At 39.1% G+C, this 15055-nt stretch overlaps 1 protein-coding gene across 5 annotated transcripts in view; it reads right to left on the bottom strand.

Annotated features, from left to right (window-relative positions):
- GNAL (G protein subunit alpha L) overlaps nt 1-15055 on the bottom strand; it is a 205623-nt gene that overhangs the window by 120135 nt on the left and 70433 nt on the right. The window contains exons 1-5 of one of the 5 annotated variants that reach the window (XM_076329992.1): nt 11322-11340; nt 10479-10650; nt 10088-10160; nt 9185-9239; nt 8881-9000 (exon numbers count right to left, since the gene is read on the bottom strand). In XM_076329992.1, coding sequence (XP_076186107.1) covers nt 8881-9000; nt 9185-9239; nt 10088-10160; nt 10479-10617 — 387 coding nt within the window. In that variant the 5' untranslated portion in view covers nt 10618-10650; nt 11322-11340. Of the gene's footprint in view, nt 1-8880; nt 9001-9184; nt 9240-10087; nt 10161-10478; nt 11066-11138; nt 11157-11321; nt 11341-15055 lie in introns of those variants that run through there. The other 4 variants (XM_076329993.1, XM_076329991.1, XM_076329990.1 and 1 more) reach the window with 4 other exon arrangements.

The following is a 15055-nucleotide window of genomic DNA, read 5'->3' as shown; positions in this document are numbered from 1 at the left end:
GCTTCAAGTGATAGCTGGCGTGCTTACAAGCAGAGGTAGCTCTGTTCCAAGAAATTATTGCAAGAGTTTCCAAAGTAAAAGACAATATAAACTTAAAACCATGTTGTACAAATTACATTCCCCTCCTGACTTCTTTTAAAGAGAAGGTCCTAGAACTTAACTACAACGCTTGAATTGAATCCCTTTAACTACAGAAAGGCAAATTACATAAAATAGGTGGCAGAACAAAACCATAAACATTTTACAGAAGCTTTTAGCAGTTAACTGCAAATGTGCATTGTTCTTGCCTTTCCTCTGCTTTAGAGTCCTATTTACATTTATCGTAAAGAGCTTCTTAGATACTCAGGGGAAAAAAATTGTTCATAATATTTTTTGGTTTTCAACTTATTTACTTCGTTGTATGCAAGGTATACACACAGTCTTCTGTTCACACTGTTGCGCTTGTTCTCTATTCCTCAGCTCAGGTTGCTACCTTCTGCAAACAAAATACCCCGTCTGTTGATGCAGACTATAGTGACACTGAAAAAGATAATCCACTGTTGACAGTAAGTACAAGCAATGGATGAAGCTATGGAGGTGATGAAAAAAAATAAGCAGTCTAAGCTGGCAACGCTCAATACTGTTTCAGAAACCGAAACACAAATCTCAACACATGCTGAAGAAAGGGGACGCAGCTCTTGGCTGTTGTGCAGATGAACATTCACTTCTTTGAAACTCTAAATCATGACACTATTATTATTTGAGTAGGCGATATCCTCTGTTCCATAGGTCTCCACTGGCTTCAGTGACAATACACATGCATATGATGATTTATCCCTGATCTGTACATTTTTATTGCAGCCACTGAAGTAAAAAAAAGATTCTCCCTGATTAGTAAACACATTACTTTTACAGAGCACTCAAAAATGGCAAAAGCAGTACATCAAGCTGCTATCTTTGGCTTAAGAGATTAAAATAATTACTTGATAATGAGGACAATTGTGAAACATATTCGGCTATGTTTACCTTTTCTCTGGCTGTGATGGAAAATCTGTTTTAATGTAGTTTATAAATAATGACAATTCATTAAATATTTCACTACCCTTCCTCTGAAAACTGCCACTTGTAAAAGTCTGAAATCTCATCATCCTCGGACTAATTGGATAGCGTGTCTTCATTAAGAGTGTGGTTACCCTTTGCATGTATTTACATCTACTTTCATTATAGTTCAGTTTGATTTACACATGAGGGAAGAAACAAGCAAAGTCCTTGCAAACGTTTTTAAGTGCATGTTAAGTCTTAATAAACTATGTACTAATTTGTAATTAAATCTTCTAGAGATTTCAATGCAACTCAACCTAAGTGCTGAAAATTGCAAGAATTTCTTTCCTGTTTCTTCCTTGAAGGAAGACTGGGAATCAGGATCAGTTTGTTATTCTGACCAGGCTACCACATCTCCATCAGGCACCTACCTAGTGACCAACGCTACTCCTTCAGCTGTTTTTCCGAATCTTACCACCTGGGATGGAGAAGGACTGCTGCCACCTGCACATCGCAGAATTGCTTTTGGGAGATACCTTTGCAGCAGCCATGTGTTTGCGAAGGAATACAAAACAGCAGCCCCCCAAAGCAACGTCAGTTTAAAATAAATCAGCATGCTTCACAGACCCGTGGCCAGTACAAAGATAATGATAGTACAGGCTTTAACCTATTGCTTCCGCCTTCCTTTAATTTAAAATTAGGGTATACACTGAAAAATACCTGATGAACAAAAATATTCTAAAGCTCATAAGTGATCCTGTAATACATTTTTGGTTCCGTGAGGAAAATCAGTCACTCCTACTTAAAACGATAATTCAAGTTATTAGTCTTCCCATTGCCATCAAATCAAATAACTAGATTTAGATGTAAAAATATTTTTATCCTTGTAAAGTGTGATAGAAGTATATGAAGTTTTCAGCTAAAATTGTAGCAAAAAAAGACAGAATGTGACATTTATTGTTATTAATTTACAGGATTTGACTGGATGCCGTCTTGACTTTCAAAAAACCTCCAACTAATTTGTATTATCAGTAATATGTAGTATCAGTAAATGTCAACAATTTGAGACTACAGAATTAATTTAAGTTTTAGTTAGCACTAACAATAAATGATAATATTTTTCCAGTTTCACAGTGAAAGTCTCTGCGTTATGTGATGATAATAAATAAGGCAGGCTGGATAAAGTGTGAATACCACCCCACTATCTGGGAAATCAGATTCACAATATAAGAAAGCAAACATTTAGTTTGGTGTTACTATGATGTTATAATATTGAATGTAACACTGCACTTGATTCATAAGCAGCACTGTTCATAAGACTTTCTCAAATAATTGTCTTTTCAGACTAAAATTCATTATTTTACATTGTAAGCTATGCAAAAATATATTCTAAAAAAGGCAAATACATGTGGGAAAGGTGAACTTTTTCTGTATATTTCAAAGTTGAATCTGTTCTTAAAAACATTGAGATAGGAAGACCTAGAAACAAACACAATTTAATACCGGTTTCTTTTCATTTTTTTCTGACTACATCTTATATTTGTTAGCTGTGGATCATTTGTGATTATGCACGGGACTTCCTATGGCTCCCAATCTCAGTATTTCTACTGTTAATTGTTGGGGGCCTAAGTAGATCCCCGAGCTCCTTTCCTGGGACACAAATTTAATTATTTACTTATCATCGGTATAAACTGTTAACAGATGTGGTTCAGTGAGTTTGGAACAAGGGGAGGAAGAAATATGTTGTTACACTTTTATTAAACAGAGTAGTATTTTACTAAAGCAAAAAACTTACTTTAGCTTGAACACAATGAATTCCTTCATCCTAAAGTAAGCACCCCCCAAACACAAACCGTGTATTTTAAGCAAGAAATCCTGAGCCTCACAGAAGAGCTGTACTTTAAACAAACCACTTCAATTTGAAGACCCAGTTGTGTTTTCAGTAAAATCAGAGTATTTATTAAGGAATTAAAATAAAGGAATTAAAGAAAATCATGGTAGAATTTTATACTTTTACAGTTCCAGTATGTATCATCAATTTGAGAAGTTTGGGGGTTTGGGGGATTGTTGGTTTGGTTTTTCTTTCTTTTTTTTTTTCTTTTTCTTTTTTTTCCCCCACAAAATTGCCCTATACTTGTTTGTAGTATGATCCCAGTTCTAGTTTTCTATTTTTGAAACTACACAGTTAACATAACGACTGATTGTTTCTGATAGCACTACTGGATTGACTGATCCATCAACAGCAAACTTAATGCTTACAGGGAATAAGAATAAGAACAAAATAACACGTAACATTGAAGTATATTCTTCATCTCACGTACGAAATGTTTATAATTTTGTACTTTAACATTGACTAATCAGAACATTAGGGACTTGGCTTGCCAATTTAATGAAAACCAGACACACTTACGCTACATCTGTATGCAAACAGGTATTTCATACGGAAGGAAAGGTATCTGCTGGGCATCAGCAGAATCTGCTCTTAACATGAAAAGAGCTCAACTTCAGTATCTGCTGTTAATTAATAGTTAGTGTACAGCATAAAAACAAGTGCTATCACAACAAAGACATTTCATCTGTTACCTAATTGCTACTTCTCCCCAATATCCACTACTTTTCAATACCATTCCTGTTGACAATTTTAACTTTTGTGTGAAGACTAAAGAGTTGCCAACAACTACATTAGCATTTGCAGCATTTTCAGCTGTCCTTCTCTGACAGCCTTCTTCATTAGTTTTTCAAATGTTATTAATTCAGGGTAGTAGTAATGTTGTTGGACCTATACAATTTAATCATTATCTGGCCTTCCAGATCCTTTCTGTGTTTGTGAAATAAGAACAAATGAAGAACTACCAGTGTGCATCTTAGACCACAAAAAAGGCAAATGAATTTTTAAGTCTAATTGATTTTTAAAAGTTAATTTTGACTTGGCGCTGTAGTAATGTTAAATATCACAATCACAGGTAATTATAAAAGCTTGTGGCCGTTCATTCTACCCAAAACGGTAAACGAAGCCCTAAAGTAAAAATCTAGATAGAGAGAAAAATCAAGTGAAGCCATTGGAGTGGCAATATTCACCATATTCTCTCTTTTCTTTTATGATATTTTCATGTAAAACATAGTGTATTTTCACACTCCTGAGAAACATGGAAATACTGCAAGGTATGTGAAAATCGAAAAACGTAAGATGAAGCTATTTTGTAACTCCTTTGGGCTACATCAAGTACATATTACAGGGAAACTTAAACACATTGTGGTCAAATAGGATATTAAAGTCACAGCATTAACCGCACAACCCAAGCAAGTTTAACCATGTATGAACCATACTTATCATGTTTTTAATCTTCTATTTAAGCATTTATTTAGGATAACAATTTTCTACAGCCCAGTGATACACTTCATTTGAGCAAGATTTCCAGTTACTTCAAACGTTGAGGCACACACTGTGAAAACCAGCCATCACCAGGCATCAACACGAGTTTGAATTCGAATACCAGGTCTCATAAAAATTTGAAATGCCTCACGGAAGTCTACGTAACTTCAAATTCTGACCAAAAATATTTTTCTTTCTTTCTTGTGTCTTTACATTACAATACAAAATCCTGATTTTTAAGAAGAAAATGTGGAGGAAAATTAGTCATCAAACTGAACTCAAACTACAATATCTGAAAATGTAGAGCAAACCACAGACCAGATTAATCTAAAGCAGTTTCCCTGTCAATGCCCACATTAACATTTCACTTTTAAGAGCTAAATTAAAGAGCTTGCCTGATTGATAACATAGCTTTAAAAATTATTTTTAAAACTCACATTCTAAAATCAGCACAAGGGACTACATTTGCACAATTCACTGTTTTATGAAGGTTCAGCAAAATACTTTTGCTACATTCTTAGCAAAGGAAATGAATCTTTTGAAAACTCTCCCCGCTCCCCAAAACCTGGGTGTTTACATGTTCTCTATTAAGCAAATGATTCATGTTCACTGGTAACTGGTTCGTATAGCCAAACACTTCACTATATAGTTTGGTGGTAGCTAATTGACTACCTGCTATATACCTACACATAACTGATCGGATGAACTTGATCCCAGACATGTATTATGAAAAGCAACTTAATTTGACTACATTTTTGGGGAAGACAAAGGGTAATGCAGCTTTGTAGTGCCCACAAAATTCAAATACTTTAATAAAGACAACTGAACTTGAGTAAACACACACTTACATAATACACCATGTTTTTCCACAGCTACCAGCATAATATGCCTTTAATACATTCACTCTGATTCACAAAGGACAAAAGAAATCCCCATCAATAAAGGATTAAAAATGGCGCAGGTCAATTCCTGTTAACTTTAGCAAATATCAATCAACGCTTTGCCAAAAATAATAAAATATCCTTTCCGATATAGTGTGCGTGCTTCCATTTCAGTTTTAAAGCCCTTCTGATGATTCCACCCAGGAATATGGAGCTCAGATAACACCTAAACTAGTCATCAGATGAAAATTTATCTTGATTCCTTTCACAACTTCAAGGAAGAAACTACAGTGGACACTTGCTTTATTCGCATTTATTATCTTTGTAAAAACTCTAGCCTTAAATCTTATGATTTATAGAAATAGACCACATCAGTCACCCAGGAAATTTTTTGTAAAAATTGTACAGTCTTTTAATAAAAGAAATGAAAGGCAACATAAAAATTATAAAAGAAATCAAGAAACCTTTGATTTTGTTTTATATCAACTAGATAAATCATCAAGGTAGAATAACGAAACCAAATTAAAGAATAATCTTTTGAAAGTAAGTAAAACTATTGGGGGGGGCACTACACACACTCTTAAAGGAATGTTAAAAGGCTGTAAAGAGAAAACCATTTGTTTTAAAATTTATATCACTACTAAGTAAGATGTTCTGCTTACATTTTGTAGAGAGCTATGTAATTAAAAAAACCAGCCAAACAAAAACCCAAAATACATATCTGAGGCTAAATGTGAATCCCATCCTTACTCAAGTTCTTGGCATTTCAGTCATAAATTGCAATTGAGAGTATGATTTCACCCTCAGGAAATCAGTATTTTCAAATCCACTTATTTTAAAGGACAATTTTCACAATTAAATGCATATCAGTTAATTTTGATGCAATTTAAGAATGCATATCCAAGCATACCCAATATGTCACAAATATATTCAAATTAGTGCCTCATGAGTGTTGGTCATATTGTGCCATCAGTGAAGTTTTTGCAGGGATTTCTCTTTAAAGACTCATGATACAGTGCAGTCATTTTCCCACATTTTGCATCCAATGTATTTGAAATGCATCTTCAGCTAAAATACATTGATTTTTACGACAAAGATTACATGGCTAACTTCATCCAAAAAATAACACATCTGTAATTCATATTGCAACACTAAGGGCTATGTCTTTAACAGCTCGTTACCATGAATATTGTAAAAACCCCCAAAACTGCCTCTTCCCTCATTCAAAGGAAGAAGGGTAACCTTTGTCACGTTTTACAATGTGCCAAAATTTACCCCAGAGGCAACACCTAAGCGCTGCCTAAGTCAGCATTTTTTCCTTTACAACTGTTTTTAAGTACAGATGATAGGACCGCAAGTCCTGAATGTCTACTACTAAATACCGTATTGGTTTCTCTGGCTCAGAAGGCCTTATTCCATACATCAGCTATTAATCAGAGAATCAGTAATGCTTAGTAAAGGATGTGTATCTGATTACTATCTAAGTATTTATTTTTATATTTGTCCTTATCCAAAAATACTAAATGGGTCAAAAGTTATTTCAGCTGGAAACGTAATTTTACTTGAAGTTATCATTGACTTAAACTGGAGTAGAATCAAGCCCTGAAGCACAATAGCACTTTTTTTTTTTTTCAGTCTCTCTTGCTCACACATCATCCTGGAGAGAAACAACATACTAAACCAACAAAAAACAAAAAAATAAAATAAAATTTTAAAAAAGTATCTAGCCAGATGACACATTTTACAAATATTAAACCTATGAGTTGAGCAGAGAAGAAAACAGGAGGGAATAGATGAAAGTGACACATAAAATATATTTATTTCTAAACCAGCACTGGATTTTTCTTCTTTTTTTAAGCTTGTAACAACTTTTTTTTTAAAATTAGGACTATTATTTGACACTATTTCAAATAATGTGGTGGTATTAGCAGAAATCCTACTTAATTAAAAAACACAGTTATCATTTTTAAAAAATTTTAAACCAAAATGGACTTTGAATTGGGATTTCAAATGAATTATTACTTGTTTCACAGTCCACTAGGCCCTATTCTTTTTCCCCTCCAAGAAGAGTAAGTTTTTCCCCTCTATAAAACATCAGTGAGTCAAATTTGACCAGATTTAGTCAGCTTCTGTGAAAAAGGAGAAATTTTGTAAACAATAAATAAACAAACAAACAAACAAACATCTCCAGTTCTATAAAAGTCCACTTTAGTTTTCTTTTACCCCAGAAACTCAGAAGAACAGATGTATGATAGAGAATTGCAAAGGATATATGCCACCATTTATTTTACCCAAACAAATAAGAGTCAAAATTCAAGCAAAAAAAAGAGAGATAAGATGAGCAACAAATGCCTCAGAACTGTAATACCTGCATAAGACAAATATTTCATGTCAAACTCACATTCCATTTCTAAAAAGAGTTTCTCATTTTCACTAACTTACATCCACCAATTAAGCAATTATGCAATATGTGGGTGTACCTTGCAGTTGTTTTCTTAACATCTGCATTCTGTGTTAAATTCTAACTGTACAAGATGTCTGATATTTTTTCTTTATCTTAAACCTTGAAAGTGGTAGATTTACCAGAGGCAAAACCACACACCAGAGAATATGAGTTCTATAATAAAGAAACGACTCTTCCCCTTCTCCCCCTTCCACCCTGAAGCTATAATAACCTAAAGACACTCTATTGTAAATGGCTTCTTTGGTAATATTGATAGCATGAACAACTCGCAATCATTTAGCCAATGAATGAAGATTTTTTTAGTCCTTACTGTATCCATAACGAATTGCTCTCGATATCATTTTAAGGCAAATTAAAAATTCTGCTACTGCAAAAATAAATTCCTTATAATATTCAGAATGTCTATGCCCTTGCTTTTATGTCATGCATAAAACAGAAAACACTCTATGCATGTTCCTATAAATAATAACATAAAAAGATAAAAATAAACAAACATAAGATGCCTATGCAAGTTAATCCAAAAGGTATCTCTCATTTATCTACAAAAGAGTAGCCTCTATACAGAAATCCTTAATTTTCTAATGATTCCGTATCAAAAGATGGCAACGTTTACATAAAAGTAAACCACTGCTTATGCCAACTACAATAAATGCATAAGGAGGCAAACCACCTTACTTGACCACCGTTTACGCGAGTTTCCACTCTGAAGTGCAATAAATATGGAAAACACCACTGGGGCCACTCTATCCTTTTATTTCCTTTTATATCCTTTTCTGTAGGTAGACTGTAACTCCTCAGACTGACATCCTGCATCTAATTCCACGTAGGAAACCAGCTTTCAACAAAGTCTTATTTGCAGTGTCAGTATGTATAATTATATCGGAAGTTTTGAAGAGAAGAACTAAATGCAGAAACAGCATTTACAAACAGCAGCAAATAAATCAGAAACAACAAAACCTTGCACCACTAAAACAGGTGCAACCACCCCAGTCTTGTAAGAAGGTTAACCCAGTGGTAATGCTGGCATAAGCTCTTCCCATGACCATCTTCCAAAAAGTAAAAAACAACAACATTTCAGTCAATCAAAGTGAAGCAACGCGTTCCCCCTTGAAGCAGAATAAATGAGTGGTTTCTATTCTTACCTGTGTATAGTCAAAGTCAGAAAGAGGAGCTATACTCTTGATGTAGTCCATTCGAAATTGGTTTTCTGGGTTGGCCAATGGAACTGGGGGTATTAAAGTGCTCATAGCTGAAACTATAGTCTAGAATTGGATAAAACAAAAACAAACACATTAATCTGGATAAATCTAGGATACAGGATCAATAAGAAGATAATCCAATCTCATCAGCAAAATGGGATTTCTCTCAATACAATCTTGGAGAGCACAATCCTTATCATTTCCAGTACACCCAAGCATTTAAGAACAGTATAAAGTGTGTTCTTACCACAATCGCATCTTTAACATTTTTCCGAATATCCAGTATTTTCTGTTTCTTTTCTCTGCATTAAAACAGAAATATTAACACTTTGATTTTTCTTCCAAAGCAGTTCAGTCAGTTGCATTTAATTTTTTTTTCACCGATCGCTTGTTTATCTGCTCTTCAATCATTACAACATACCAACTGAAGAGAACAGCAAGACAAATACATTTTTCCCCTTATCCCTTTTCTCACATAGTATGAACAGCAATGCACATTCATCCCTGATATTTTTTTTAAATCAGACAATCATAGCCACATCCGCAAAGCCTCCCCTGATGGAACTGGAAGTCATTCTTTCGTTTCTACAGCATGCTGTAAACATGCTCTAAATTAACAATACGTAGTTGAAGGCCAACAGACATCTAAAATTAATGCTATGGATTAATAATAGTTTCTGGCAAAGAATTCTTCAGAGAGAAAATGATGTAGCCTCAGAAAACAGAATGATTTCTAACAAACGTGCAAAATTAGTTTCAGTTTTACACTAACCCCAATACCGGAAAAACAACAGCCACTGTCATCCTGAATATGACTTGACATGTATTTTTATATTACAGACAGATGCAATATTTAGTTATTTGCTTCTATGTAAAAAGTAGTCGCCATGTTGTTGCTACACAGGGGCCTGTCAAGCGCTGCAGTAGCAACAGTGTAAAATACAGTACAGGGGCCAGAAGGAGAAAATGCAAATATACAATAGCAGTAATTTCCTTATTCTCGCTCCCCTTCTTCCCCTCCCTCCCCCAAAACGCAGTGTCAAGCCACCAAAACGCAGGGGATGCGAGGAGAAATTTCCTAGCCTACTGTGTGTTAACCTGTTTCCAATATTTAACGAAAAATAAGTCACAAAGTGTCAATAATTCTTACTCTGAATTAAATCCATTGACATGTAGGATTCGCATTTGTTTCACAATAGTGCTTTTTCCTGACTCACCAGCCCCTAAAAGAGAAAGAAGGAAAGGGAGAACATTGTGATACACGGTTCAGGCTGGGGGTTTGGGGTGGGTTTTTTTTGACGCGACAGCATCTCCCACCTCCGGCAGCATTTCTGTATGTATGCATCCATGTGGCTCAGGCGCTGAGCTCAATCTGTGGACGTCTCGCATATTGCTCAATACAACAGCCTACATTTTTCGTACCTCACGCGCACACAACATCTCCCCTCTCCGCTGCGCCCTGCCGCCCAGGCGGGCTGGGGCAGATGCCCCCTCCTCGCCCTCCTCTCCCCGTCCCCCACCTCTGCCCCCTTCCTCCTTACCCAGCAGGAGCAAGCGGTGTGTCGCTTTATAAGCCAGCCTCTCTTTCTGCAACTGCTTCTCTATTTTTTTGTTGGCTTCTCGCTGCGCTTTCTCATCGATACGCTGATCCTCCGTTTTGCTGTTGCCCAAACACCCCATAGCCGCTGCTTAGGATGGATGTCAAACCGTTGCCTTTACAGATTTAGTATTTACAAGGGGGGGGGGGGGGGGGGGGAAAGGCAGAAGTCAAGTCTTTATATCCGTGTGTCCCTGCGACGGTTTCTCTTCTCTTCTTCCCCCCCGGCTTGCTCACATAAAATGGTCTCTAGCCGCTTTCTGATCACAGCGGAGTTGGTTTGTTTGCTCCCCAGAAGAGATGCGGAGAGCAGGCGGCAGAGGTAACCGTGCCCCGGCAGGGAGGGGGTGGGGGGGGAGAAATCTGTGCAAAAATGCCTAACATGCAACGAGAGGGAGGAAAGGGCTCCTCCTGGAAACCAGCCGGGTGCCGCTCTCCTCTCTCCCTCCCCACCGCGCGCACAATCCCTATATTTCTCTGTAAAGGTCTATTTTTGTCTTCCTAACTCAGCACTGCCTCTTTCTGCGAGACCAGGAAACAGCCCAGCTACCAGCCCTACGCGCAGGGAAGCCGAAGGAGAAAGGTAAAAGCCGGACCGATCTACCTGGATCCTGCGGGGCCGCGGCCAGGCGGCTCCGCGGGGCCCGCGCCTCCCGCCGCTCCCCCGCCCCGGGCCGGGCCGCCCCCCGCCGCCCCGGCCGCCCCCGCCGCCCCGCACCGCGCCCCTGCGCCGCCGCGCACGGCAGCCTCGGCCCTCGCGCCCCGGCAGCGCTGCTGCCGCGAAAACCTGGATCTGGCATCGCCTCCGCGGGACCCGCGGCCTCCGGGCCCAGCCGCCCCCCGCCCCGCCCCGGCGGAGCCCGCCCCGGCCCCCCTGCCTGCGGCCTTGCGGCGGGGGAAGGGGATTGCGGGACCCTGGGATCGAGGTTTTTTTTTCCCGGTCTTTCCCCGCATTCCTCGGCGGTACTGGAAGAGCCTGGCTGCTACCAGAGCAAGGTTCGGCACTCCTGGGTCTGAAATCCCAGGCTGCCACAGGTGATGGCTGCCATCCTGACTGACCTCAGGGAGAAGAGCCGGGAGCGTGCCAGTGCCACCCGGGCGGGAAAGCAGCGAGAGTCTGCCGAGAGGGCATGCTGCCCACAGACAGATGGGCACACATATCTACACCTATGTAAAATGCACGCATATGCACAAACACCATGCGTCGATTTACTAATAAAGTGTCCCTTTCCACAAGTTGTCACAGCAGCACATAGGCGGTTTTTTCCTTTCAACATTTCAAACTGTATCAGCTGAATGAGAAAATGAAGCTGTCCCAATAGCTCACAATAATGTTTAATCCGAACATGACAACGTACATCCCAATACCACTACCACAACAAACCTTGACAAGAAACCGTATGTTTGTTCCTTCATTTACCTCCATTTTAGGTCCTGAAATGAAACATCAAGCTAGACAACATTATAGGTATTCCTTCTTGCTTCAGATCTCTCACCTTGCAAACTGGCATCTCAGCGCAAAAGCAGCAGTACAGCATCTGGCTCTTTCAGACTTCCAAAGATGGATTAGTGAAAAATTAGTATTTTGTTAACTACGTATGTGTGTGAAATCCTGGTCCTGAATAAAATGAGATTGCCTTCAACTTCAACCAAACAAAGTATCATTTTTATCGAAAAAGTCTTGAGATGCACGTGACAAAAAGAAATTAGATTTTACAAACATAAGGATTTAGTTTTTTTCAATTGGTCTGTCACTCAGGTGGGAAGTGCTGGATCGAGGAAGAGGAACTGGTACTGTCTACTTTTGAGCGCACACCATAGCAAGGTGAAAAGGGCAGGATCCAGAAGAGAAACAGGTACTGTTCCACCTGTGGTTGGGTACGTGGAGTTTTCAGGAGAAACTACTGAGTTCAAGTGCCAGATATGTGTTTTTACGGTACTGCTTGATCGAGACTCTAGAAGCTGTTTTATCTTCCTCCTTACCTGGGGGGGGGGGGGCAGACACTCTACAGATAAAAGTTGACAGGATCTGCCAGGCCAAAATATGCATTTTTAGGCGCTACTGAACTGCATTTTTTAGGACAGACTGCTTTTTTCCTGTTGACATTTTCCTGTCTGGAGGGCAAAAACCTCCTCAGCTACAGGTAGGTTTGGAAGCACAATTCAGGGTGACTGCTGTTTTTGGAGGCTGTCAGGCACGGGATATGTGATGAACGGCTTTCGTGAAGAGCAGTCACATTTGCTCTCTGCTGCAGCCCTATGAGGGCTCAAAACTGAACAGGCTTGCCTAGAAATCACTAACTGGGTCTGGATTTTCATAGTTCTTCAGTGTCAGAAGCCGTAATTTATGATGCACAAGATGTGCACAGCCAGATTTATTTCCTATGTAAATACCTCAGTTTGGGACCTAGGTCCCAAATCTGGCTAGTGTCAGTCAGTCCTAGGAGCTAAATCTGCCCTGTTTCTTCCCCTCCTCTCCTCAGCAGTTTTCTTCCTGCATGTACTAATGTTGGGATTTTTGGTGCAGATTTGTTCCCAGCTTTGAAAAGGCTCAGTGCCAATAAATAGGATTTGACAGGATTCTGGTATATCCTGCTTTTACCTTTCTCCAAAAGAGGGAAAGTGTTTCTCATTTCCTCTCTCCTCCTCGAAATACCCCATGACCCTTTTGGGTCTCTTCCTCCTGAGAAAAGATCACACAGTTCAAGAATGACACGCGCAAGCAACCTGTGCCCAGAAGGAGCTTTTGGCTGTAATTATATTCCCAATCCTCCCTTTGCTTTTCCCAAATACAGCACTTATCCTGACACATTCGAAACTACAAAATCCTAGAAGCAATAATAAACACAAGGGAAGCTTTCACCCCCTTTGGACACAGCAATTCTTTTTTTTTTCCAGAGAGAAATCACAGCTATCACATGAATCTATGTCTCCTCTGCACATGGATAAACCCAAACTGTGAGCATAATCCAAATACCTGCCTCTATAAAAGGTTTCAGCAATGCTGCTTTACCAAACCAGCTTCTAGTACAAATCGTACATGTGAATAAAAACAAAATCCCAGGCAAGGGAAAGGAGATTCTTCCTGCTCTTCCCCTCTCTTCCCAGGCAACCAACATGGCATACTCCTCAAGTTCCTGGTCCTCCTGAAAATGAGGTATTTCACATTGCTTCTGCCCCATCAGATCGGGCAACATATATATACATACATATATTTATATATGCACATATAAAATATAAATATATTTTATATATGCACATAAATATAAATACACACTGAGTGGGTATGTGTGTGCAAAAATAAGATTCATCTTCTCCTGCTTCATGCTCAAACTTGGTGTTGGCCCATTGTGAAACCAGGTGATACAGCATAAGCTCTCCTGGAGGGAAACTGGAGACACCTTTATTTCCTGCTTTCCTTTGTGAGTTCCCACCTGAGGTTGCATTGTTTGTGAGCCTCAGGCTGAACGTTGGGGAGCCCAAGTTCCTTGCGTGAGGCCATGTTTGCATTCTTGAATGGAAGAGAATTGACAACCCAGCTGAAGCTAAGTTCAGAGAAACAGCCATACTGGGTGGCCACCTCTGCCACAAAGTCACAGTCTTGTTTCTCCTGCCCATTCTGTTTGGGTTAAAGAGGGACAAAAACCCAGCGAGAATTAATGGCAAGCTCCTACAGATGCAGGTCAGGAGACCCAGTTGCTTCTTGCCCCTCTAATCCAGAGCAGGATTGATGCAGAGCTTTTTCTTGCAAACGTTAGGTAGAGGTGGAGAAAGTTTCTCTACAGAAACCCTGCAGACCCTTTGCAAACCATCTTCCCTTTACACAGCCTCTATTGTGGCTTCAGTTCTGCTTCTCAAAAAATGTAAAGACAGATGTAAGCAAAAGCTTAGGGGGGAGCTAAGCAACTGGAAAACAGATTCTTCCTGTTTGCCACTCTTCCTGCCTCAGCTTTCACAGGGGTCTCTGAACCCTCTGCTGTCACCGTCCTCAAGTATGGGCACTGCACTAGGTGGGTAACACTGTGGTGACCTGAGCTGCTGCTTCTCACTGACCTCTCTTTCTCATGTAGCCTGTTGCTGCACGTCAGGATATGCAACTCACTAGTACCCGTGTTTTTCACTCCACCTCATTGCCAAACCATGGTCTGAAAAGAGAAAAATAAATCGGTATCTGCATAGGTATTCAAGAAAAATAATTCTTTCTCTCTGGTAATAAATTCTTGGTAAGTTTGTCTCCCTGCAGATGTCAAATATTAACACAAAAGTACACACTCCCTGGAATGCTACATTTGGATTTTTACAAGATACATGAACCAGGAACCAAAAAAATTACAACTCTGACTGTATTAAAAATACTGTCTAAGGGTCTAGAAAATACACAGCACATGCTTTGCAGAGAAGTGAATGTCATGCTAAAAAATCTAACCTTTATCCTTTTGTGTTTAAACCCATGACCTCAAAAAAGTCATTAAAAGAATTTCAAGAGGAGCTCTTCGGTTTTAAGAAGTGGGATGGAAGAGA

Source organism: Aptenodytes patagonicus, chromosome 2, assembly GCF_965638725.1.
Source record: "Aptenodytes patagonicus chromosome 2, bAptPat1.pri.cur, whole genome shotgun sequence".
Taxonomy (NCBI): Eukaryota; Metazoa; Chordata; class Aves; order Sphenisciformes; family Spheniscidae; genus Aptenodytes; species Aptenodytes patagonicus.
This window is presented reverse-complemented; position numbering and strand designations above follow the sequence as displayed.